The sequence below is a fragment of the Selaginella moellendorffii genome, unplaced genomic scaffold (assembly GCF_000143415.4).
Source record: "Selaginella moellendorffii unplaced genomic scaffold, v1.0 SELMOscaffold_4, whole genome shotgun sequence".
NCBI lineage: Eukaryota > Viridiplantae > Streptophyta > Lycopodiopsida > Selaginellales > Selaginellaceae > Selaginella > Selaginella moellendorffii.
Genome location: NW_003314265.1, coordinates 114,794 through 136,803, shown reverse-complemented (window position 1 = coordinate 136,803; position 22,010 = coordinate 114,794). Strand labels below are relative to the sequence as shown.

At 50.2% G+C, this 22,010-nt stretch overlaps 9 protein-coding genes across 10 annotated transcripts; 5 read left to right on the top strand and 4 right to left on the bottom strand.

The window, feature by feature from the left end:
• The first annotated feature begins 1,009 nt into the window (after window positions 1-1,009).
• LOC9655521 (pentatricopeptide repeat-containing protein At4g02750) lies at window positions 1,010-1,939 on the top strand. The gene has a single exon (XM_002964264.2). It carries the CDS (start codon window positions 1,010-1,012, stop codon window positions 1,937-1,939), a length of 930 nt encoding a protein of 309 aa, XP_002964310.2.
• Window positions 1,940-1,975: 36 nt separating this feature from the next.
• On the bottom strand, window positions 1,976-4,629 carry LOC9654243 (GDSL esterase/lipase At4g01130). The gene is made up of 8 exons (XM_002963883.2): window positions 4,518-4,629; window positions 4,335-4,429; window positions 4,191-4,266; window positions 3,973-4,118; window positions 3,105-3,919; window positions 2,670-3,031; window positions 2,317-2,596; window positions 1,976-2,263 (listed from the first exon to the last, which is right to left on the bottom strand). The coding sequence occupies exons 5-8, from the start codon at window positions 3,391-3,393 to the stop codon at window positions 1,998-2,000; spliced, it is 1,197 nt and encodes a 398-aa protein (XP_002963929.2). The 5' UTR covers window positions 3,394-3,919; window positions 3,973-4,118; window positions 4,191-4,266; window positions 4,335-4,429; window positions 4,518-4,629; the 3' UTR covers window positions 1,976-1,997.
• Window positions 4,630-4,930: 301 nt separating this feature from the next.
• Window positions 4,931-6,537, top strand: LOC9654242 (protein phosphatase Slingshot homolog). Its single transcript, XM_002964263.2, has 7 exons — window positions 4,931-5,277; window positions 5,341-5,441; window positions 5,499-5,649; window positions 5,703-5,880; window positions 5,956-6,076; window positions 6,139-6,246; window positions 6,324-6,537. The coding sequence occupies exons 1-7, from the start codon at window positions 4,944-4,946 to the stop codon at window positions 6,492-6,494; spliced, it is 1,164 nt and encodes a 387-aa protein (XP_002964309.2). The 5' UTR covers window positions 4,931-4,943; the 3' UTR covers window positions 6,495-6,537.
• Window positions 6,538-6,569: 32 nt separating this feature from the next.
• On the top strand, window positions 6,570-8,943 carry LOC9655520. Of its 2 annotated transcripts, XM_024668962.1 has the most exons (9): window positions 6,570-6,888; window positions 6,965-7,168; window positions 7,234-7,447; window positions 7,504-7,613; window positions 7,664-7,866; window positions 7,924-8,027; window positions 8,082-8,269; window positions 8,324-8,523; window positions 8,579-8,943. In XM_024668962.1, the coding sequence occupies exons 1-9, from the start codon at window positions 6,630-6,632 to the stop codon at window positions 8,729-8,731; spliced, it is 1,635 nt and encodes a 544-aa protein (XP_024524730.1). In that variant the 5' UTR covers window positions 6,570-6,629; the 3' UTR covers window positions 8,732-8,943. The 2 variants fall into 2 exon arrangements, with proteins under 2 accessions (XP_024524730.1, XP_024524731.1); XM_024668963.1 differs by lacking the exon at window positions 8,579-8,943 and having other exon boundaries at window positions 8,320-8,432.
• LOC9654241 (mitogen-activated protein kinase kinase kinase 1a) lies at window positions 8,880-11,177 on the bottom strand. Its single transcript, XM_024668964.1, has 9 exons — window positions 10,241-11,177; window positions 10,108-10,183; window positions 9,993-10,055; window positions 9,779-9,936; window positions 9,644-9,719; window positions 9,526-9,585; window positions 9,357-9,464; window positions 9,057-9,295; window positions 8,880-9,004 (listed from the first exon to the last, which is right to left on the bottom strand). Exons 1-9 carry the CDS (start codon window positions 10,999-11,001, stop codon window positions 8,941-8,943), a joined length of 1,605 nt encoding a protein of 534 aa, XP_024524732.1. The 5' UTR covers window positions 11,002-11,177; the 3' UTR covers window positions 8,880-8,940.
• Window positions 11,178-11,366: 189 nt separating this feature from the next.
• On the top strand, window positions 11,367-13,396 carry LOC9655518. Its single transcript, XM_024668965.1, has 9 exons — window positions 11,367-11,567; window positions 11,694-11,836; window positions 11,897-12,005; window positions 12,078-12,117; window positions 12,166-12,255; window positions 12,300-12,399; window positions 12,460-12,605; window positions 12,664-12,766; window positions 12,823-13,396. Exons 1-9 carry the CDS (start codon window positions 11,444-11,446, stop codon window positions 13,384-13,386), a joined length of 1,419 nt encoding a protein of 472 aa, XP_024524733.1. The 5' UTR covers window positions 11,367-11,443; the 3' UTR covers window positions 13,387-13,396.
• An 845-nt stretch (window positions 13,397-14,241) lies between these two features.
• LOC112344364 lies at window positions 14,242-15,309 on the top strand. The gene is made up of 3 exons (XM_024668969.1): window positions 14,242-14,398; window positions 14,609-14,817; window positions 14,873-15,309. The coding sequence occupies exons 1-3, from the start codon at window positions 14,271-14,273 to the stop codon at window positions 15,064-15,066; spliced, it is 531 nt and encodes a 176-aa protein (XP_024524737.1). The 5' UTR covers window positions 14,242-14,270; the 3' UTR covers window positions 15,067-15,309.
• Window positions 15,310-15,594: 285 nt separating this feature from the next.
• On the bottom strand, window positions 15,595-17,834 carry LOC9655517 (U-box domain-containing protein 4). The gene is made up of 2 exons (XM_002963881.2): window positions 16,952-17,834; window positions 15,595-16,882 (listed from the first exon to the last, which is right to left on the bottom strand). Exons 1-2 carry the CDS (start codon window positions 17,290-17,292, stop codon window positions 15,985-15,987), a joined length of 1,239 nt encoding a protein of 412 aa, XP_002963927.2. The 5' UTR covers window positions 17,293-17,834; the 3' UTR covers window positions 15,595-15,984.
• A 164-nt stretch (window positions 17,835-17,998) lies between these two features.
• LOC9654240 lies at window positions 17,999-20,701 on the bottom strand. Its single transcript, XM_024668967.1, has 12 exons — window positions 20,673-20,701; window positions 20,482-20,614; window positions 20,288-20,411; window positions 19,328-19,456; window positions 19,165-19,272; window positions 19,001-19,108; window positions 18,783-18,944; window positions 18,685-18,735; window positions 18,586-18,636; window positions 18,433-18,537; window positions 18,265-18,375; window positions 17,999-18,202 (listed from the first exon to the last, which is right to left on the bottom strand). Exons 1-12 carry the CDS (start codon window positions 20,695-20,697, stop codon window positions 18,146-18,148), a joined length of 1,164 nt encoding a protein of 387 aa, XP_024524735.1. The 5' UTR covers window positions 20,698-20,701; the 3' UTR covers window positions 17,999-18,145.
• Between the last annotated feature and the right edge of the window lie 1,309 nt (window positions 20,702-22,010).

The window sequence follows — 22,010 nt, the reverse complement described above, 5'->3', positions numbered from 1 at the left end:
GATGATGATCGCCTTTGTGGTGACTGCTGGATGAGCATCACACACAGTTTGTATCCACTGAGTGTCAGATCGAAACCTCCTTCCTCTTGGGCAGCTCTAGCTCTCGCATTTACCCATACAGAGATGAATGCCACGACCCTTCCTGCGCGAGATCGATGCGTTCGAGCGCCTGATCAAGTGCTGCAAGAGCCTGAGCGACGCGCGAGCGATTCACGAGCGGCTCCTGCGCAGCCGTGTGGGCGGCGACACGCTGCTGCGCAACCTGGTGGTGGAGATGTACGGGCGGTGCAAGAGCGTCGACGAGGCGCGCAAGGCCTTCGAATCCATCCCGCAGCCCAATGTTTTCTCCTGGAACATGATGATCGCGGCCTACGCTCACAACAATCTCACGTGCCAAACCAAGAAAATGTTCGACTCGTCGCCTGAGAGGAACGCCGTGTCGTGGAACTCGATCCTTGCGGCATTTGCCAGGAGCGGGCATTTTGCCCAATCGCAAGAAATTTTCTACCAGATGCCCCAGCACACAGTAGTCTCTTTGACAGTGATGATCGTGATCTACGCGGACCACTCTCAGCTCCGCGAGGCATCCGGGCTTTTCTGGAAAATCCCCGAGCGAGACCTCGCCTGCTGGAATGCAATGGTCGCAGCATTTGCCGCGAAAGGGCATCTGGATCAGGCCACAACGCTCTTCGACGAGATGCCCAAGCGCAATGTCATCACCTGGACGGCGATGATCCAGGGCTTCAGCCAGTCCCGTGGCATCGATCGCGCCAGAGGGTTCTTCGATCGGATGTCCTACCGGAATCTCTTCTCCTGGAACACGATGCTCGCAGCGCATTCCCAGCTAGGGCAATGCGCCGAATCGCGCGAGCTCTTCGACTCCATGGCGGAGCGCAGCATAATCTCCTGGAACACGATCCTCCAGTGCCACATCGACGCGCGCGACCTCGACCAATCACAGGTCGTCTTCGATCGCCTTCCCCAGCGGGACCTCGTCTCCTGGAACGCGATGATCGCGGCGCAGGGCCAGGCCGGGAACGTCCACGTGGCTCTTGCCCTCTTCGCCCACGTGGCCCAGGCCGCCGACGTGGTGACGTGGACGGCTGTCGTCCAGGGCCACGCGGCGAGCGGCAATTTGTGCCAGGCCCGGGCTCTCTTCGACCGCATGATCGAGCGCGACGTGGCGTCGTGGAACGCGTTGATATCGTCTTATGCTCAGAACGGGTATCTGAGCGACGCGAGCTCCCTGTTCCACAAAATGCCGCAAAACCATTTTCTGGCCGCATTTGCGCTAATGACCGCACACGCGCAATCCGGGAATCTTTCCCGCGCACGTGCCGTATTCGATTCCATCCCCGACCCAGATTCCGCGGCATGGACAGGAATAACTTCCGCATATGCCGAGTCCGGGGATCTTTCTGCCGCAAGAGCCCTTTTCGAGCGAATGCCTGAGAGGAATCTCGCGGCGTGGAACGCGATGATTGGAGCATACTCGAGAAACGGCCTAGGGCAAGAGGCCCTCGCGCTGTTCGACTCAATGCGGCTGCACGGCGAGAGGCCAGACGATATCACATTCGTGGAGGTGATCAACGCGTGCAGCCATTTAGGACTGGTGGATCGAGGTTGCGAGGCGGTGAGGCTGATGAACCACGACTACCACGGCCAGATGCCCACCAGGGACCACTTTTGCTGTACGGTCGACTTGCTGGCCAGGGCTGGCCGTGTGTACGACGCCGAGGAGCTGCTACACACAATGCCGTACTTGCCGGACAGTGTGGCGCTCAATACACTGTTGAGCGGGTGTAAGATGCATGGTTACGTGGAGGCCGGGAGGAGGGTGGCCATGCACGCGTGTAGCGTCGACACTACCACCGCTAACAATGGAGCGGCTCCTTTTGTGTTGCTCTTCAACATGGTTGCGGCAATTGAGGATTCGTAGCAAAACGTTCTATACCTTTTGATCTAGCTAGAGAGCGAAACAACGTACCCGGGAAAGCTTAGAAGTTGCTAAAGTCGAAATGGCAGTGATCAAATGCGTCGTGGGGCTCGATGTAGCGGCCCTGGAGGAAGGACGATGCGATGATCTTGGTGAACGCCTCGGTGGGATGGACGCCGTCCCAGTTGGCAGCCGCGGCGGGGTTGGGGCAGGACGGCGGCGTGAAAGGCAGGCCATTGACGACGCTGTTGGATCCACACTGCGACGAGACGTTGAAGTTGTAGCGGCCCCCGGTGCCGCAGCAAGCGTGGATCACGTCCTCCATCCCTGAGTGTCCAGAAGTTTTGTAAAAAGTGACTTAAGCGAGGAAGCGTTTTTACCGTAGTTTTGTGGATCGCGTAGGATGTCTCCGGTGATCCGGTAGTAGTCTGCGTAGACGAAGAGCCCGTCTGGATGGACGTTTCGCAGCCGATTCACTGCGTCCATGAGCACATCGTTGTGCGCTTCCAGGACCGCGTTGTATGGGGTAAAGCAGCCGGCGGAGTCGTAGTCCTCCGGATTTGTGTCGACGTGATTGAAGAAGGTTAGCAGCTCCGGCGTGCAACCGACTGGAGGTACGTTGACGATGAGAAAATTCCTGGCCGATTCCGCATAGAGATCCTGGAAGGAATGCCGGTAAAAGTTTTTAAACAACGAACCCAAAGAACCCAAGAAGGATAGATAGACAATGTACCTCGATTCTTTTACCGATTTCATCCACCACGACCGGCACCGCATCGAAGAGCTGATCGATCGTCATGTTGTAGACGAAGAGGCGAGCGTTGTAATCGTTGCCTCCAATGAAGACCACGTAGAGCGCCTTGCTGAAGGAGTTGAGATCCGGCAAGAGGGCGGTGTTTACCGGATTGCTGCGCGCGTCCTGGACCTCGACCTTGAATTTCTTGAGCCAGTAGCACTGGACGCCCAGCGTGTGAGGGACGAGGAATGTGATGTCGGTGGCCGTAGCTCCAGAGGTCGCGAAATTTACCCCGTGCTGGAAGCTGGATCCGACCGCTTGCACATACGGGGACAAGAATGGCAATCCCAGCGCCTCCGCTGCGAAAGATCGACATGCATTCACGGATTTCAACCAAGAAGCGCAGAATTTCGTCTAAGAACCAAGCTTTACCTATGAAATCAATCATCAGCCTCCCGTCGGAGAAGCGATCGCGCGGCCGGCCGAAGAACGTCCTCCCGTATGGGGAATGGCTGGCTCTGTTCTGCTCGAATGGGAAGATCCGCTGCGCATTGCCTGTATCCGTGAGAGAATCGCCGAAAGAGAAGAGCAGCGGGAAGCATTTCGATGACGAATTCCTGCCGTCTTGCGAGTGCCTGCTGCTGGCGCTGGCGCCGATCGATGCCTGCGGGAAAAGAAATAATGCCGCTAGGATTCCGATGAGCGCCGAGCGCATCGCCATCGATCGAGCGAGGCGCGTTCTTGATTCATCAAACGAGGAAAACCATAGCCGTAATATCTAACAGAATATACACAAAACCTGTCAGAATATCCTCTAGGCATATTTCACGCCGGCGAAAGGGATATTCTGGCTGTGACTACATTAATCGTAGACGCTAAACAAAAATTCCAAAATTCTTTGAATGAAAGCTCTCTCTTGCTTGTTCGAAAGCTTTCACTTCTTAAGAGCTTTTGCCGGCGACGCCGCTGGAGCAGTGCTGGGCCTTACTTTGGAGAATTCGTCCTTGTTAAAAACTTCGCCCGCTCGATCTTTGGCCTCGTACAAAAACTCTGTCAATGCTGCGTGCGTCCGGAGCTTATACGTTGCGTGATCTTGGCGAGCCTGTGTGACAAGGAACAAGAAAACGAGAGAAAAGGCTTTAGAAAACTTTCCTCGCACGGAGTTCTACCAGGTGAACGTTGAAGAAGTTGTCTTTAACTTCTTCCTTCTTGAATTGCTGGTGTCCTATCGTGATCTTGTCAGGTTTCTGGAAGAACAGTGGCATGAGAAAAACAAAGATCAAAGCAAAAGCTACTCAACTAGTTGTTTCGGGATGAATCTGCCATCGATGACATCTTCGTTGTAGTGTCCGCCGGGAGAGAGTAACTGAGGACCAAGAGCGCAGCGAGGAGGTATGATGTTATCTTTAGGCCCGAGTTTTCCAGTGATCACACTTCTCTGAGGAACTAAAGCCAAAAACAAAAAGAAGAGAAAGAAAAGGTTGATCTCGTGAACGAATTCATGAATCACGATTTTACCAGGATGATGATGGGGACCAGGTATGATTTTCTTGCATCGTATTCTTTTCGGAGGAGTTATGTCCCGAATGCGGCACTGGGAAAGTAAGAAAAAAACACGCAGTTTTTCATTGAAAATCAAGTTTCCTGGATCGAAATGCTTACCCCGCTTCTGATAACACTGTCGTGATGGCCAGCTTCAATGTATCTTTTGACAGCATGGTGGATTGCAAAGCGCTTCTTAATGTCCGGAATGTGCACTGCGAAATCGAAATCAAAGTTCGAATTCGAGAAAAGCAAACATTACACCAAAGACGAACTAGACATCAAAGCAAACAAAAGACTTACATCCAAAAGGAATGTATTGCATCGTAGTGCAGGCATTTGGATCGAAGAACTGAAGCTCGACAGACCCACAAAGTCAGTGAAGTTTGCCCCATTTTATGGTTTCTTAGTTTTGCTGTGACGAGATCGAGTTTTTGACATTAACCTTTCGCGACCGAGCTAATTGACACAAGAACAAAAGAATACTCACAGTCGATCGCCTCTTGTGCTGCGCCATCGCCGACCTCTTGATAGATTCGATCAATCTCTCGCGAGCGTTTCAGCGCAAGCGTTTCAAACCCTGATGGGGCTTTCGCTTTTGCCCTTTCAACAGATCAGCAAGAAAAACTTACATCCAAAGGCCATATTAGCGCCGCGTGGAAAGTTTTTTGAAATTTGGCGGGAAAGTATCTTCTATTATTCTGGGGGTTAGGGTTCTTCCTCCTCGCCATGGCCTGGCGGTCGTTCAACGCGCTCGTGAATGATCCACAACTGCTCATCTTCGATTCGCGCGAGCAATCGGACTTCGCGGTGGCCCACATCCGGAATGCTGTGTGCGTGCGCGTCAAAGGTGCGTCGCTCGAGTATGTGATGGGCGCGGTCTGGTCCCAGGATTACTGGTGGGGAAGGGATGTTCTTCTTGTTCCTGGGGTTTGGCCGACGAAGGAGGAAAAGAAAGAGAAAGAGAAAGAGAAGAAGCGCAAGGCAAGCGAAGTGATTGTCGATCCAGTTGCCAAGTTTTTAATGGAGGAGAATCGTGTCAAGTCTCTCAAAATCATGGAAGGTGAGCTAGATTTCTTTCGTTTCTTTTTCGCGAAGAAATCTAATTCTTTCGTTTCTGGCATAGATGAGGAAGGCAGGGACCCGTTTGCCTGTTTCTCAAAGCGATATCCTTTTATCATATGTAAGTCTGTCAAACCTTGGGCGATTCCAAGCTATCCAGCTGAGGTACTCGCATAAAAAAATTCTCTTTTATATTCTCATTTCCTGACTCTTGGTTTTAAGATTATACCTCGGTTCCTATACATGGGAACTTGGGAACACGCGAACTCCGTGCCCATTCTCAACGATCTTCACATAACATACGTATTGACTGCTCATACCGAGCGTTTAAAGGAAATCAAAGGATGCACTCACAAGTACTTCGACATTTTTGGTGAGCTCCTTTGATTTTTTTTCCAGGAATCTAAAACTATTGCTTTTTCGCAGATGAACCGAACGCAAATATAACTCAGTATTTTGAACCGGCATTCGAGTTTATAGAGGAGGCAAAGAGAGCGAAAGCTCGGGTGCTCGTCCACTGCGGCGCTGGAGCCAGCCGCTCCGTGACCTTGTGCGCTTACTACCTGATGCGTGTCAACCACTGGGGAGTTGACGAGACAATCAAGTGAAGTGCTGTTCCAAGGTGTTTCGAAACCGATGTTTGTGTAACTTGTGAGTTTATTGTTTCTCGATTTTGTAGGTTCCTCAAGGAGCAGCGCAAGGAGGTTGATCCCAATCCAGGCTTCATCAAGCAGCTGCGTGAAGTCGAGAGGAAACGAAGCGGAAGGCCACCGAAAGAATTTGTTGTGGAAGTTCACAAGGTTTGCCCGTTTTCTGTTCTTCGTTTCTTCCTTGTATAACTTATGGTATCCGCGATCGACAGAGTGGACAGATCGTCGACACGATCAACCCCTGCGAGAAAGAAGAGCTAATTTTCGGTCGCCAAACAACTTGCGACGTCGTCTTGGATCACGCATCCATATCGAGACAGGTACGAAATGGTTTCATTGAATCCTCTCCTTTTTTGTACTCTTCTCGCGGGAATTCATCGCAGCATTTGTCTCGCAGCACGCGAAATTACTCTGGAGCGGAGAAAGTTTGCATTTGGTCGATATGGATTCGGTCCACGGAACTTTCGTGAACAAGAAAAGGGTCGGGAAGAACAGGCAAGAGCTCCAAGACGGTGATTTTATGGCGTTCGGTGCCAGCACAAGAAAATATGTGGTACGCGAGATTTAAAATGGGAAAAGATGCACGGGGATATTCTCCTCGATGTCTTTTACTGGATCGCATTATTTTCGGACCGGTCTGGAGGGAAAATATTTCTTGATCTAGGGCTTAGGGTTCTTGCGGAGCGATGGGGAGGAAATCCCAATGAGCGGCGCCAGGGCGTACCGCAACGGCAGCAGCACAGCGCAGCTGCCGCCATTGCCCCGGATTTCCAAGATTCCTCCCAAAGTATGGGGGATGCAGCATCAGTCGACCAGTAGCCGGGATTGGAGCTCGAAATTCTGCCGATTCTTGAGCAATCGGCGCACTGGCCTCTATGTCGCGGCATTCCTGGCCTGCATCTCTCTTCTCATGCTCGTCAGCGATTTCAGCATTGTGTCGCTTCCCAGGCCGCCATTGCAAGGTATCGGACTGTTACTCCTTCTTGTCTGTTTGTTCTTGGATCGAGTCTCTCCAGTCCCTGTTTGGTAAATTCCCAGGAGAAAAGCAAAGATCCATCTTTGGTTCCACGAATGCGGCAAATGAGACGAGTGAAGCTGCGGCAGGCGCCGCGAGTGTGGTCGAGTACCTGAGGCTGCTGCCTCCGACGTCTTTCCTTGACCCTCCGCTTCCTCATGGGCACCCTTGCGAGTCTTTCACGATGCCGCCCCCTCCTGCGGACAAGAAGAGGACTGGACCACGCCGTGAGTATCAGTCTTTCTCAAAGTTTTACAGCCAAAGTCTGGAACCTTACACTTGCGTGTTGCAGCCTGCCCAGTCTGTTACCTTCCAGTCGAGGAAGCAAAGAAGCTTTATCCTCCATCTGGCGTTTTTCCGTCTCTCATCGTCCAGAACCTCACCTATGTACGAGAAGATGCTTCTACTGCGGCAACTTCGCCGGGATCGGCTTTTGGCGGCCATCCCACCTTGGAGGATCGCAAAAGATCACACAAGATAGAGGAATCGATGCACTTGTACTGCGGGTATGGTTCTTTTAAGTTTCTATTCTGTCTACTCACATTGTCCAATGCTCTTCCAGTTTTGCCAGGGGAATCAAACCCGGTGTTGGTTCCGGTTTCGACATTGACGAGTTCGATTTGTATGACATGGAAAAGTGCCATGGCATTGTGGTTATCTCTGCCATCTTTGGTAAGCTTTCTACGGCTGTTTCTTCTCGTCTTATTCATATTGTTCTACAGGGAACTATGACCCCTTGCAGCAGCCCAAACACATCAGCGAGCATAGTAAGAAAAACGTTTGCTTTTTCATGTTTGTCGACGAAGAAACCCAGGCAGCAATCATCAAGAGGGGTGGTTCTTACTCTAGAACTAAAAAGGTTGGTCTGTGGAGAGTGGTGACAGTCCACAACATTCCTTACTTAGATCCAAGGCGCACTGGGAAGGTAGGTGTTTATAGCTTGTGAATGATATGGAATCACTCAACGTTTCCTTCTGTGCAGATCCCGAAACTTCTCTCGCATCGCCTATTTCCAAATGCAAGGTTCTCTCTGTGGATCGATGGCAAGCTCGAGCTCGTGGTTGATCCCTACCAGATTATGGAAAGGTACGTCCGTAGTTTGGTGAAACAATCCTGCATGAACGTTTTTTCTTTTCTCAGATTTTTGTGGAGAACGCACGACACCTTCGCCATCTCCAAGCATTACAAGCGCTTCGACGTTTTCACAGAGGCAGAAGCTAACAAGTTAGCTAGAAAGTACAACAATGCCTCCATTGATGCGCAGGTGAATTTCTACCGCAAGGAAGGACTGGTGCCTTACACAACTGCCAAGCTGCCAATCGTTAGTGGTATGATACAAAGAATCGCGGGTTTGGGATTCACTAACTTGTGCTGCTAGACAGACGTCCCCGAGGGCTGTGTCATCGTCCGCGAGCACACTCCGCTGACAAACTTATTTACGTGCCTGTGGTTCAATGAGGTGGATCGTTTCACATCGCGAGACCAGATAAGCTTTGGGATCGTCCGGGACAAGATCATGGCCCAGGTTCCATGGCGGATCAACATGTTCCTGGATTGCCAGAGACGAAACTTCGTGGTGCAGGTAACTTTTGATCTTGGGTAAGAGCAATCTTTGATCTTGGCGCTGGTTTGAGCAGGGATATCATCGAGACGTGATCGAGCAAAGACGAGCTAGTTCCAGGCGGCCCCCGGCCCCTGAGTTAAGCACCGCGAAAGCTCCGCGACAGCGCTTGCAAGCTCCCATCGCCAAGAACGCGAAGAGAGTCAGCCATAGCGGCAAGGTTGCATAAAAGTTTCTCTCCCGGTTTTGGTTACCCTGTATAGGAGATTCGTTTGTCTCTTTCCAGTTGATGGCTGTTGTGAATTACAATAGCCTGAGACGATTTTTCGAAGAGAACCTGTGCGCGAGTTTTTTTCTTTTTCTTTAGAACTCGTACGTCGATCAAATCCTGTGCTAAAATGCGTGTTACCAAATAAAATACACGAAACAAACCTCCGCTCATTGATTGTGGTAAATGCTTTGCCTTGTCCGGACTGATCGCGCAGTCCGAACGGTTTCAGTCCTACATTTTCCAACGTGTAAGTTTTTTCCACTTGAAAATCCTGAAAGTTTACCTTGCTGAAACTCCCCAGGAGTCGTACGCTGAGACGATTTCTGTGGATTCGGTGACTAGGCCAGTCGTGTCCACCACTGGTCTTGAATTTACGAACGGATGGTCCAAGAGTTTCGACGCTGTTGGCCGTTTAGAAGGATCCGCTTGTAAGCACTCTAAGATAAAATCTCGAGCGTCTCCTTGGATGGAGTCGGGAATTTCAGGGAGCGCCCCACGACCAACTCTGAAGAAGACGGTGTTCTAGCATAGCGAGGAAGGGGTAAGCAGCAGCGCGAGAAAAGGAGATGGCAAGACAACGTACCCATTCCCAGTCACTAAATGGAGGCTTTCCGGTGGCCATTTCAAGAACAGTGCACCCCAAGCTCCAGATATCGGCTGGAAAACCTGCTGTTTTCTTCGGGTTTATAACCTGAAAGACACTGAGAAGTTGTGAGCATTTTGTGAGACGGGTAAAGATTGCCAAGGCCAACCTCCGGAGCCATCCAGTACACGCTTCCCTTACAGGATCTCATGCTGTCTATTTTCTCCAACTAAAAATGAGGCAGAAAAGTTGTTTAGAAAGGTCCTGAAGCACAAGAAATAACTTGCCTGCTTGGCCATTCCGAAATCAGCAAGCTTGACCGTTCCATGAGCGTGAACAAGAATGTTCGCGCACTTTATATCTCTGTAGAAGCCATGAGGTTGCGGTTACTATGTGCGCTGCCACATTGTTTCATATCATACCTGTGCACAACCTTCTTCTCATGTAGGTACTTGAGTCCAGAAAGGATCTGCTTCGTATACTTCCTAATTTGTTCGTCGAACATTTCAAAGTGTTTGTACTGAGATACGATAGACCCCTGGGTCACCAGCTCCAGAAAAATATACAGCTTGTCGTTCGTCTGGAAAGGATAAGTGAGAATGCAATATCAATCGAGAAACCGTGAAAGCACCTTACTTTTTGTGTTCCTAAGTATTGTACAATGTTTTCGTGTCGGAGGTGACCCAACAAATTTACCTCCTGGAAAAGCATCCTGTCAGGGCATTTGTTTAACGACTGAAAAAACTCTCACCTGTTGTAGCTGAAGACCACTTTGGTCATTTGCGTTGGAAAGAGGGACCTCCTTCACCGCAAAATAGTTCCCATCACTGCACAAGAACGAACGTAGAAGCTTAGAAGAAAACATGTTGAAAGATATCTAGTACCTGCCAACAGCCCGATAAACCGAGCCGAAGGACCCAGATCCCAGCAACTCGAGCTTCTTCCATGAACTCCAGGATAGCCTTGTTGTCAAACTTGTTGGCTGTTGACTTTGCTCATATTCCACCGCCTCAGTTGGATGTGTATCATCTGACGCCTGCGAATCCATACTCCGGCCCTTATCTTCACCGCCATCACCCGAGCTGCTATGGCTTCTCGAATCCGAGCTCCCATCGTTTAGAAAAGTAAAGTCCCGATCCAATACGGCGGCTTGAGCCTCGCCACGATCGCGATCATATGAAGTGGAGGCTGAGTCCGGACTAGAAGACAAAGGACTGAGCTGCCTCGTTGTATCTTCCCGAGACTTTTCCTCGAGAGAGTAGCTACGGGGTTGATCAACCTCGAGAGTGTTCCTTGAAGGAGGCGGCTCAAACGATCTCGTCCGGATGCCCAGCCTAGATGGTAGCACCAATTTAGTGCTTGGATTCTCAGCTTCCGGATGCCCACTGAATTGCAACTCACCGGAAGAGGGCCGGCTCATCCTGTTATTCCATTCGCTTGCCGGAATCCCCAGCATATCTGGCCTCGTGATACCAATCCTGCTGAGCATATTCGACACGCTCTCATCGTCGTCTCCATCCAACCTGAATAGATCCTTCTCATCGCCTGGCTCGGTAGAATTATAGCTTGTGTTTCTCCCCAATGCGTTCACTCTATCTAACCGCCGCCTCCCGCTAGATCCCGAGTGAGAAAAATCCTTCTCCATCACGACCTGGAAGCATTCTACCAAGAATACGAGATTTCCATGCCGCTGCGCGTCCTGGGAGAATCTAGCGCCCGCATTCTAGCGATTTCTAGCTCCTGTGCTGTGCTCACCAATCCCTAGTTGCAGCTCCAAAGCCTCCTCCATCGCGAAAACCCTACGCGCTCAACCTAAAGGAGGGAAACTATTTGCCAGCTAGGCAACTGAGCTGGCACGGCTAGAGCCGTCGGATCGAGACTCGCCATGTAGACTTTGTCAGTGAGCGCGCTTCGGTCAAATAGCTCGGTGAGTGGCCAGGACCGTCCGATCTGAGCACATCTTGGCCGTCCACGCAGGCCATTAGTGCATCTTTGTGTCTCGTTTTTCTTTCTCTTCGTTGGATACAACTGCTACTGTTTGGGATTTCTTTTAGTATGTGTTCTTCACGGGGGGGAGTGGATCGATCATGGCGGCTGCCAAGGAGCGAGGTCGCGCGCGCCTGGATTCGTCGCTCATGTCGCCAGCCCTCTCGCAGCGAGCTGGAATCGTCCAGATCGTGCGGGATCAGCTAAGCGCGAGCCCGGCACTGGGTAAGCATCCAAGATGATTGATCCATCGCGCATTCGCAGATTTTCTAGGTCAAATGTAGGCTTCCTGTAGAGGATTGCACTGTCGATCAGGTGTTTGTGGCTGAAATCTTCGATAATTTCTTCCAGACAAGCACTACCATGCCTGGTCCCAGGAGACGATCGACAAGGTCGCCGAGAAGCGAGCGACGGAGATTTCTACGTTTTTGGATGCGCTGAGAAGCGCTCGCCAGGAGCTCCTAGACAACGAAGACACGCCATTCTCATGGAAGGTAGTGTAATCACATCTTCGCTCTGATCGAAAGGAGAATTTATTTTGGTGGTTTTGTCAGATCAAGGAGGAAACGGATGTTATGCGTGTTATGTATCGGCCAGGCCCAGAAGGCATGCCATTCCACACTTACTGTGTTGAAGGCATTGTGAATGGACCCATGATGAATGGTAGGAAAAAAAAATTTCTCAGATGGTTTTCTCAAGCTTTGGCCTTTTGGGATTTTTTTTTCTTTGTCGCAGCTATCTGTGTGGCTTGGGAAGCTCCAGCGTTTTATACATGGTATGTTGGAGCTTTGTTTCTGCGAGTTCCTCGTTGACGTCTAAACAGGTGGCCGCAGTTTAACATGCCGACGTTCAAAGTTGTGGAATCCAAATGGGTGAAGAGAATTCGCGTCGGCGAGGATCTGTGTCATATAAGGTATGCGGCTGCGTTGTGGTTTCAGTGTTAACTAAGTTCTCCAGAGTCAAGGTACCGTGGCCTCTGGCGCAACGGGAGGTTCTCATGACCGAGTTTGAGCTGGAGTACTTTGAGGACGACGTTGTGATTGTGACTTTTGGCACGGTATGCTCGAAGTCCCTGTGTTTCTGCTCTTAGCTGTTTGCAAAATCGACATGTGTGTAGGCTCCTTCAGATCCAGACGAAGGTGAAGAGGAGATTTATGGATTTTCTGCGGACGAATTACCCCCTGCCACACAGGATGTCGTTCGCATGGAAGTTTCAGGTGGATTTATGCTGCAAAAGATGACCAACGAGCAGAGCTTCTTCAGGTAGTTTGAAGCTTGTCGACGTTCTCCGTGTTTTCAGTTTCACCTCAGTTTTTCGCAGGACGTTGGTCAATATGGATATAAAGCTCGACTTTGTTCCACCTTGGGTGATCAACTTCATCACACGGCAGCTCGTTGGCAGTGGCTACAAACTTTATCAAAAGGTACGCGTTGCCTACAAGTTTGTGCTTTTCTAAACCACTCAGCGGTTTGTTCCCAGGCCGTGCTATCTGCAAGCCAGCATAAAGTCTTCCAAAAGCTCATGGCTTCGGAGCCTTTGTACCATCGCATCAAGGACGGCATGAAACGATCAGAGAAGAAGCAAATGGAGACCAAGAGAATCACCGCTGACACTGCCACTGACAAAATCGAAGAAGTAAAGGAAGCAGCTTCGACATCACAAGAGCTGGTAGAGCGATTTCGTGCCGAGAAACTCCAAGCCCCCGACCGGCAAGAGGTCATCCACATCGACTCAGAGGTGGAGCGTGCATTGCAAGTTCTAGACAAGATCATCGAGCTCGTGGAGGACATGAAGTCACAGACAACGTCCTCGGACCCATTTCCGCCAGCGGCGACAGCATCGATGAGCGCATTAGAAAACGGCGACGTAGCGAAATCGTCACTGCCCAAGAACGCCAAGAAAAATCTCGCCAGTGACACTAGCTGCTTTGGCTCTGGAAGAAGGCCACTTCTCCAAGCAACGAGACAACAGACATCCAAGCTAGCGTTGCTCAAAGATATTTTAAAGGGAAAATTTAAAGGGAGGGATGGGATTTCCCGTTAAAATCTTTAAACTAGGGTTCTTCGGGTGAGCTTTGGCGGGAAGTAGAATGCGGGTATTACTGTGGATTATGGCGCAAGCGATGATCTGGGGGACGATTTTTTCAGGTCTTGGATTGCTGGGAAGCTCAGCGCGGCGACGGGGCTGGATCTTGCCGCCTCGGCCCATGGCCAAGACCGGGAAGACTCTTCAAATTGGTTTCTTGCTTGCGGATGTGATTGATCGATGCGATGCGTCTTGTTGCAGCGATGGATTTGGACCTTGATGGAGGTTTCAACAAGCTAGCCTCGTTCAATATCGATCTCGAGGTATTGACGCTGCGACGGAGAAGAATGCTGACACAGGATCCAAAACTAAACAAGTGAGTTCTCTTTTTTCTCTTGTCTTTGCAAGCTCTAAGTTCTTGCACAGAAAGGATCCTCTAGTATCCTCGAGACAACCTACATGTTGATCTCTCCGGCCTAGGAATGACAAGAGCGCTGACACAGGATCCAAAACTAAAGAAAGTGAGCTTTTTTTTCTCTAATCTTTGCAAGCTCTAAGTTCTTGCACAGAGAGGACCCGTTTTTCTCCTGTATCGAGGCAAGCTACCTGCTGATCTGTCCGGCCTAGGTTCTAGGAATGACAAGAGCGCTGACACAGGATCCAAAACTAAAGAAGTGAGTTCTCATTTCTTTTTTTTTTGCTTGAGAGGCCAAGCTCTAAGTTCTTGAGGATTCTCCAGTATCTCATAGCTCTGCTCGAGATAAGCTTGTTGATATCTCCGGCCGATCCAAGACTAAAAAAGTGAGTTTTTTATTTTCTATGGAGACAACCTGTTGCAATTACTGTGTTGAATTGTCCCTGATATCCGTTTAGGGCAAAAGGGACCGAAGGTCGCAGGCGCGATGGTGCTGTGGGAGCTCACTCTGGCGACGGCGTACTTCCTTGGGCTCAAGCGCACCTATCGCCTGGCACTGAGGATCCAGAGAAAGGTCCTGCCCAAGAGCGGGCGCCTCCGGTGTTTCGCGCAGAGGTATGCTTGATCTCCCTAGATTCTTAAACCGTGTTCTTGCTGCTTGTCTTGAGCTAGTTTTGCTCCATAAGTCGAGAATGCTGGTCGGCATCTTTTTCTTTCCGTGTTCTTGTTCGAGAGTAGGATTTGTTTTTCCCCTTTAGAGGAGCTACTTGTCATAGTTTTGCTCCATAAGTCGAGAGTACTGACCGACATCTTTTTCTTTCCAAGGCGGACGCGGTTTGCATTTGACACCGTCATCAAGATCCAGAAGAAGTTCGCAGCATGGGACATGTCTCCCGGCAAACGGCTTGGTAACTGGATTCTGAGGAGATCTCCTGCCGCTCCACAAATCGGGAAAGATCCTCCTCTCAAGATCGAGAAAATGCCAACGCTTCCTCCCGTCCGAGCTATAGCGCCACCATCCTTCAATCCTCTCGGTAAGAGCTTCTTTCCCTCCTTTGTCTTAAAGAAATACAATCTTTTCGTTCGCAGGGAGCTTGAAGTCGAGCTGGAGGCCACTGAACAAGGACATCGAGAAATCCCAGAGACTTTACTCCGTGCTCCCGGGAGAAGTCTCGTACGAGAGGTCTCGTCTCAAGAGCAGCATCATCCGCGAAGACATCGCCATGTACGCAAACCTCCCGCTCAAGTACAGCAGCAACACGAGATCGAGCTGGACGGTTTGATGGATTCCGTTTTTGCGTCGGTCAGAGTTCCGGTTTCCAGCGACGATTTTGTCCTCCTTTTGCCCTCTCCTTTGTCCCTGAGGTATGCATCGTTTTGGTTTCGATCAGCCGTCAAAAGTGACCATTTTTGGTTCTAACACGACTGAGAAGGAAAAGCTTCGAGTGTCATTTGCAGGAAGACTCTGAGAAAGAGAGATTGTTCCATAGATAATGAAAAACGTCCCGGAGTCCCGTGTCAATCAAGAGATCTTCTCGCTGGTACTTCTTAGGTGATGATGCTCAAGCTTGGGATAAGGCAGGGAATGGGCGGCCAATGTCCTAGAGCTACTGGGATATGGGATTTGACCAGGAAATGGAGAAGAAGAAGAAGATAGATAGATTAAAAAAATGGGTCTCTCTCTTTCTCGTCTCTCTCTCTCGTCTTGATCGATGGAGACCACTTCATAAATTTCCAGAGAGATGGGTCGCAGGTCATATAGCTATGGCGGGACCAGGGGCTCGTGTAGGCAGTCCTCGTCAATCTAAAGAGAAAAAGAAGCAAAGCCATGGAGATTAGACGATATTGATATCTCTCGCCTCTCTACATTGCGAAGAGCATCTTCTCGCAAGAGGACGGCCCCAACAGATAGAATATAATATGGGGAACAAGACAAGGCAGTTTGGGGGGGTGTAAGGGATCGCGTGAAATCAGAGAAAGATGCCACAGGAGAAGAGGTCTCCCTCCATCGATCGATCCAGGCGCGCAAGTCAAGCTTCTTTCTTTTTTCTCTCCCTCTCGCCCTTGAAATAAAGTTTTAAATCTCTTTTTTTTTCTGTACATATAACAGCAAAGGTGGCGGACCAAGAAAATGAGCCAGAAAAGGAAAAAAGGCGGCGCAGCAAGATAAGGGAGAAAGAAAAAAAAGGAAAGCTAAACACTCAGTCGGACGATGAGAGCTGTGGAGACGAGGATGGATCGTCCGACGATGAGACACTGGACGGGGCGCGGCAAAAGAGCGCCCTCTGTTGCAAGTGCCTCATGCTCTGCTCCATGCTCAGCTGGACCATCTCCGACAGCATCTTCCTCGCGGTGATCTCCTCCTCCTCCTCGCCACCGCCGCCGCCGCCGCCAACCTCGCACTCCATGCCATCGATCGCTCCTCCTCCGCCGCCACCGCCGCCACCGCCGCCGCCAGCACTGGAGCTCCGCGCCGGCGACTCGCGCAGGAGCTCCAGCAGCGTGTGAGCCATCCGCTGCGCTCGCGGCGTGCCCTGCACCGTGAGCTCCAGCAGCCCCGGGATGGCCCCCTCGTCCAGGATCGCGTCGCGGTACTTGGATCGATCGCTCTGGCACAGCGCCAGCAGCGTCCCCACGGCGTGCTCGCGGCTCTTGCTGGATCCGTCCTCGAGCACCTCCACCAGCGTGAGGATCCCACCCTCCACCTTGCCGATGGATGCCCGCGCGTCCTCGAAGGCGGACAGCGATTCCAGCAGCGAGGTGGCCTTGTCCGCGACGTTGCCCGATTTTTTGCAGCTATTGAGGAGGAGGAGGAGCGGCGGCACCGGGCGCGCGGCCAGGATTGGTGGGCGATTCTCCTGGAGCGTGGACAGGTTGTAGAGCGCCATGACCGCGTCCACCTTGCCCTGGACGCTGCCCGAGGTGAGCATCTCCACCAGCAGCGGGATGGCGCCAGAGGAGCCGATGACGGGCTTGTTGCTCGGCGCGGCGGAGAGGGTGTAGAGCGCCGCGGCGGCGGATTCGCGCAGCGTGGAGCCGGTCTGGAGGAGGTCCACCAGCGGCGCCACCGCGCCCGACTTGACGATCTTCACCTTGTTCCTGGAAGAATTCGAGCGTGAGATAGCCTAGATACGAAGAACAAGGAAATCAATGCGAGGAACACGATACCTCTCATTCCCCACGGCGAGATTTAGGAGCGCCAGGAGCGCCGCCTCTCTGGAATCGTGGCAGGAGGACTTGAGCATCAGAACCAGCGGCGGAATCACGCCCGCCGCCGCGAGGTAGACCCTCGTCTTGGCCGATGTCTTGGTGAGCCTGCGAATCTCTCTGGCGGCCCTCAGTCTCACATCTCCTGCCCCAAACATGAACGACCACACGATGTCCTGGATGTTCTGCTTGATCGATCCTCCCGCGCCGCCGGCCCCGGGGAGCATCGCCATTGGATTCTCGGGAGAGGGCTTGCCGAGCGTGAGTAGCTTGGAGCGCTCCATTCCCAGCTGGTAACGCATCTCTCGCCTCGAATCCTTGGCCTGCTACAAGCGATTCCTCGCCGTAATCTCGCGTTCTTGCCCTCTATCGCGCCGCCGGTCGTGATCCCCCACTCTACACCTGGAATTCATGGCTGCTCCTATCGATCCAGATGCCGCTACCGCGACCAAGCCCTACGCGAGACTCTCATCCTTCGATTCCTGCGGTTCCTAGAAGCTGCCCGGAGCTAGATCTCTACTTCTTCCACTGTTCTTCCGGACAAGCTCCAAATTTCTCTATAGAACCTAACGAAGAATCCCTCTTCTTCTTCTTCTTCTTCTTCGGGGCGAACGCCTGGGAGCGGGGAGACGCCGTACATCCCGCCACGTATATTCCTCAATCCAACGGTCGCGGTGCCAAGAGGGAGTGATCCGACGGCGCCGCGCGCCGGGAGATCGCTGCGGTTGGTGGGGGCGTCGGCGGAGCGATCGCCCGACCCAATTTCGCGCCATCTCTTTTGTATTTACATGGTTTGGCATTTATTAGAGATATAACATTAGTTTCAAATCAAACATTCCTTTTCCTTTCACTTTGTCTTTGTGAGGTTCTTTTTAAATTTTCGTGGGAAAGAAAGAAGCCCTAGTCCTTCCATGGGCAACACGTTGCCACGTTGTAAGCAGTAGTTACATGCGTGCGATTCATGCAAATATACACAAGACTTGACAACCACCTAGAATATCAGATTTTTCCAGGCTTGATATTTTTGATAGCACGTCCTGCCAATACCATACCAAAATATATAATCTTCTTAACCTTAACTCTCGAAACTTATTAAACTAAGTAGCACGATCAAACGTTTACGTTTGACGTTGGACAGTAAACAAACCAAGCACCTCAGACTTTAGAAGGTTCTCCCAGTAATTCATTCACAGAGCGCCTGAGAAGCTGGATGTGAAGAGAAATGTAGTAAGGAAAGGAAGCAAGCTCTTTGAAACTGAGAAATGCAAGGATATTTTCTCGTCGTGCAGGGGACTGTTGAGCAACAGCAGCTTGTTGTTTGCAACGATCGCCCTCACCAGAAGATCTGTGGCTTCCTCCTTCTTCTGCTTGAGCATCTTACACATCTAGAATGCGAAGGACATGAAAGGAGTTAACGTTAGGAGGTGAAACAAGCCCTTCACCTCCTCCAGAACTTCCGTGTAGCAGTCCACTTTGTCGACCACCTCGTTTTCAGGCTTCTCCAGCAGTGGAGGAGCAGGCTCCGGTCGCCACTCCATCTCTTGCGCCTGGAAAACTCTCCAAGATAAGTAGACTTCTTAGCAGGAACTACTTACATCGATGGCCAGCGGGGGGGGAGCCTCCGGTCGCCACCCCATCTCTTGCGCCTGGAAAAATCTCCAAGGTAAGTAGACTTCTTTGCAGGAACGACTTACATCGATGGCCAGCGGGGGAGCAGGCTCCGGTCGCCACTCCATCTCTTGCACCTGGAAACTCTCCAAGATAAGTAGACTTCTTGGCAGGGACTACTTACATTGATGGCATAGATGGCAGGATTGTTCTCTCGAGCAGGAGGAGGTGATGAAGAATACTCGTCCACCGATCGTACCACATCTTTGCCTTTGGATCCGTTGCTCTTCTCCTTTGCAGCATCAGAGTGGTCTACCTCAAAGGAGTCCAGCTTATCTGCTGGAACCTAGGATGGAAAGAGATTAACATCGTTCTTTTCTCCTTCAAAACAAACATACTCACATCTTTACTTGTGGATCCAGCGTCAGTGTTATTGTCATTCCTAGAATCCGGGCCGGAGAGGTCAACACGTAGCTTGTCTCCAGCAGCGGTTCGAGATACTGGAGAAGACTGTATCCTCAAGAACTTAGAGTTTGGCCTCAAGCAAAAAAAAAAAGACAACTCACATCTTTAGTTTTGGATCCGGTGTCAGCGTTCTTGTCATTCCTAGAATCCAGGCCGGAGAGATCAACACGCAGCTTGTCTCGAGCAGGGGTACGAGATACTGGAGAAGACTGTATCCTCAAGAACTTAGAGCTTGGCCTCTCAAGCAAAAAACATAGAACTCACTTCTTTAGTTTTGGATCTAGTGTCAGCGTTCTTGTCATACCTAGAACCTAGGCCGGACAGATCAGCACGTAGCTTGCCTCTAGCAGGGAGACGAGATACTGGAGAAACAACGGGTCCTTTCTCCATCGACTATATCCTTCAAGAAGTTAGAGCCTGGCCTCTAAAGCAAAATAAACAGGAGAACTCACTTCTTTAGTTTTGGATCCAGTGTCAGCGTTCTTGTCATTCCTAGAATCCAGACCGGAGATATCAACACGTAGCTTGTGTCGAGCAGGGGGGCGAGATGCTGGAGAAACAACAGCCATCGACTGTAACCTCAAGAACTTAGAGCTTGGTCTTTTAAGCAAAAACAAAAAAAGAACTCACGTCTTTAGTTTTGGATCCTGTGTCAGGGTTCTTGTCAGAATCCAGGCCGGAGATACGCAGCTTGTCTCGAGCAGGGGAACGAGATACCGGAGAAATCTCCATCGACTGTATCCTCAAGAACTTAAAGCTTGGCCTCTAAACCAAAAAAAAAGAGAGAGAACTCACTTCTTTGGTTTTGGATCCAGTGTCAGCGTTCTTCTCATTCATCGAATCCAGGCCGGAGAGATCAACGCGCAGCTTGTCTCGAGCAGGGGGGGGAGATACTGGAGAAATCTCCATCGACTGTATCCTCAAGAACTTAGAGCTTGCCTCTAAACCAGAACTCACTTCTTTAGCTTTGGATCCAGTCTCAACGTTGTTGTCGGAGCGATCAGTGTCTCGAGCAGGGGGACGAGATACTGGAGAAATATCCATCGACTGTATCCTAAAGAACTTGAGCCTCTAAACAAAAAAAAAGAGAAAAACTCACTTTGTCAGGGTTCTTGTCGGAGAGATCAACGCGCAGCTTGTCTCGAGTAGGGGGACGACAAACTGGAGAAACCTCCATGGACTGTATCCTCAACTTAGAGCTTGGCCTTTAAACCGAGAACTCACTTCTTTAGTTTTGGATCCAGTGTCAGCGTTCTTCTCCATCGTAGCGTCAATGCCAGGGAGATCGAGATCGATATTAAACGAGGCTAGCTTGTTAAAACCTCCATCAAGGTCCAAATCCATATCGCTGCAACAAGATTCATCGCAGCGATCAATCACGTCCACAAGCAAGAAACGATCGGAATCCATCCACTCACAATTTGGAGAGATCAAACGTCTTCCCGGTCTTGGCCATGGGCCGAGGCGGCGAGTCGTCAAGATCCAGCCCCGGCGCCGCGGTGAGCTTCCCAGGCTTCCAAGACGTGAGGAAATCGTCCCCCAGATCATCGCCTGCGCCATAATCCACAGTAAAACACCCGCATTCTACCGGCATCGAGAGAGATCTTACCGAAGCTCCCGGCCGCCTTCCCCATCGCCTTCCCGCCAAAGCCCACCCAGAGAACCCTAGTTTAAACATTTTCCTCTTAAATTGTCTTGTCACTGGAGAGAGTTTTTCTGGCGCTCTCGGGCAGTGTCAATTTTTCTACCTCGCCGTTTCCTACTTTGCTCGTGGATGCTGAAGCAGCCGAGACCGCTGAGGGAAATGGATCCGAGGACGCTGTCTGTGACTTTTAAGTTCTCCACGAGCTCGATGATCCTGTCGAGAATTTACAATGCACGCTCCACCTCTGAGTCGATGTGGATGACCTCTGGGGCTTGGAGTTTCTCGGCACTAAATCGCTCTACCAGCTCGAAGCTCCTTCCTTTACTTCTTCGAATTTGCGAGTGGCAGTGTCACCGGTGATTCTCTTCATCTTCATTTGCTTCCTTGATGCGATGGTACAAAGGCTCCAAAGCAGTTTGAGTTTCTTAAATTTTTCTTGAATGATCGTAGGCCGGTGGAACTTCATTCTTGAAATTGCTTGTGAATGTTCCACTTTCTGACAGAGAAAATAAATTGACTGCTCAAGCTGGGTAACATACTCATACTTTTAATTTTGAGAATAGCTATCAATCATAAGCCAAAATCTAATAATAGAGGGTTGCCATAGAATGGTGAGACTCCTCACTAGATAGTAGATATTGGGTTGAGGACATAATGAAAATGTAGAACAATCATTGTAGTATCTATGGTGCTCAATGGATTGAAACACATAGAGTTAGTAATAATCTTTAACATATCATAAACAACTTAATTCATCATAAGCATTATTCAAATTAAAAAGCATTAACAAAAACTCATATAAACTGTATATTCTTTAATATGCAATTTTGAGGATGTTCTTATTGCCCAGTTACTGTTGGTTAGTACCTCCTCCATCTTCTCACTCTCAAATGCAAATTGGTTAGAGTCTAAAAAAATTCACATTCAAGATCATGTTGATCCACATCATCTTAGTACTTGCAACTGTCTTTAGAATACATATACTTTAGATTGTTAATTATAATTATATTTGGTACTAGTGCATGGATATTGGTGCTGGCTTATGAGAAGTCAATGCAACAAATCAACTTTATTATTTAAGACAAATTTAATTAAGGCGGCACAACATGACAAGCTCTAGGAGCAGTTAGTTATGCACTATTTGATACTTTATCAAGGTAATCCCTCCTTTTCCACCTAGCATTAGCAGGTGTATGCAGAGAATCCATATGACGTTAAAAACTTATCTTCATCTCTTGCTTGGGTTTTTTATTTTTTTGGTATTAAGGACTCTATAGAGCAATTTAAAAGTTGGTCACTGCT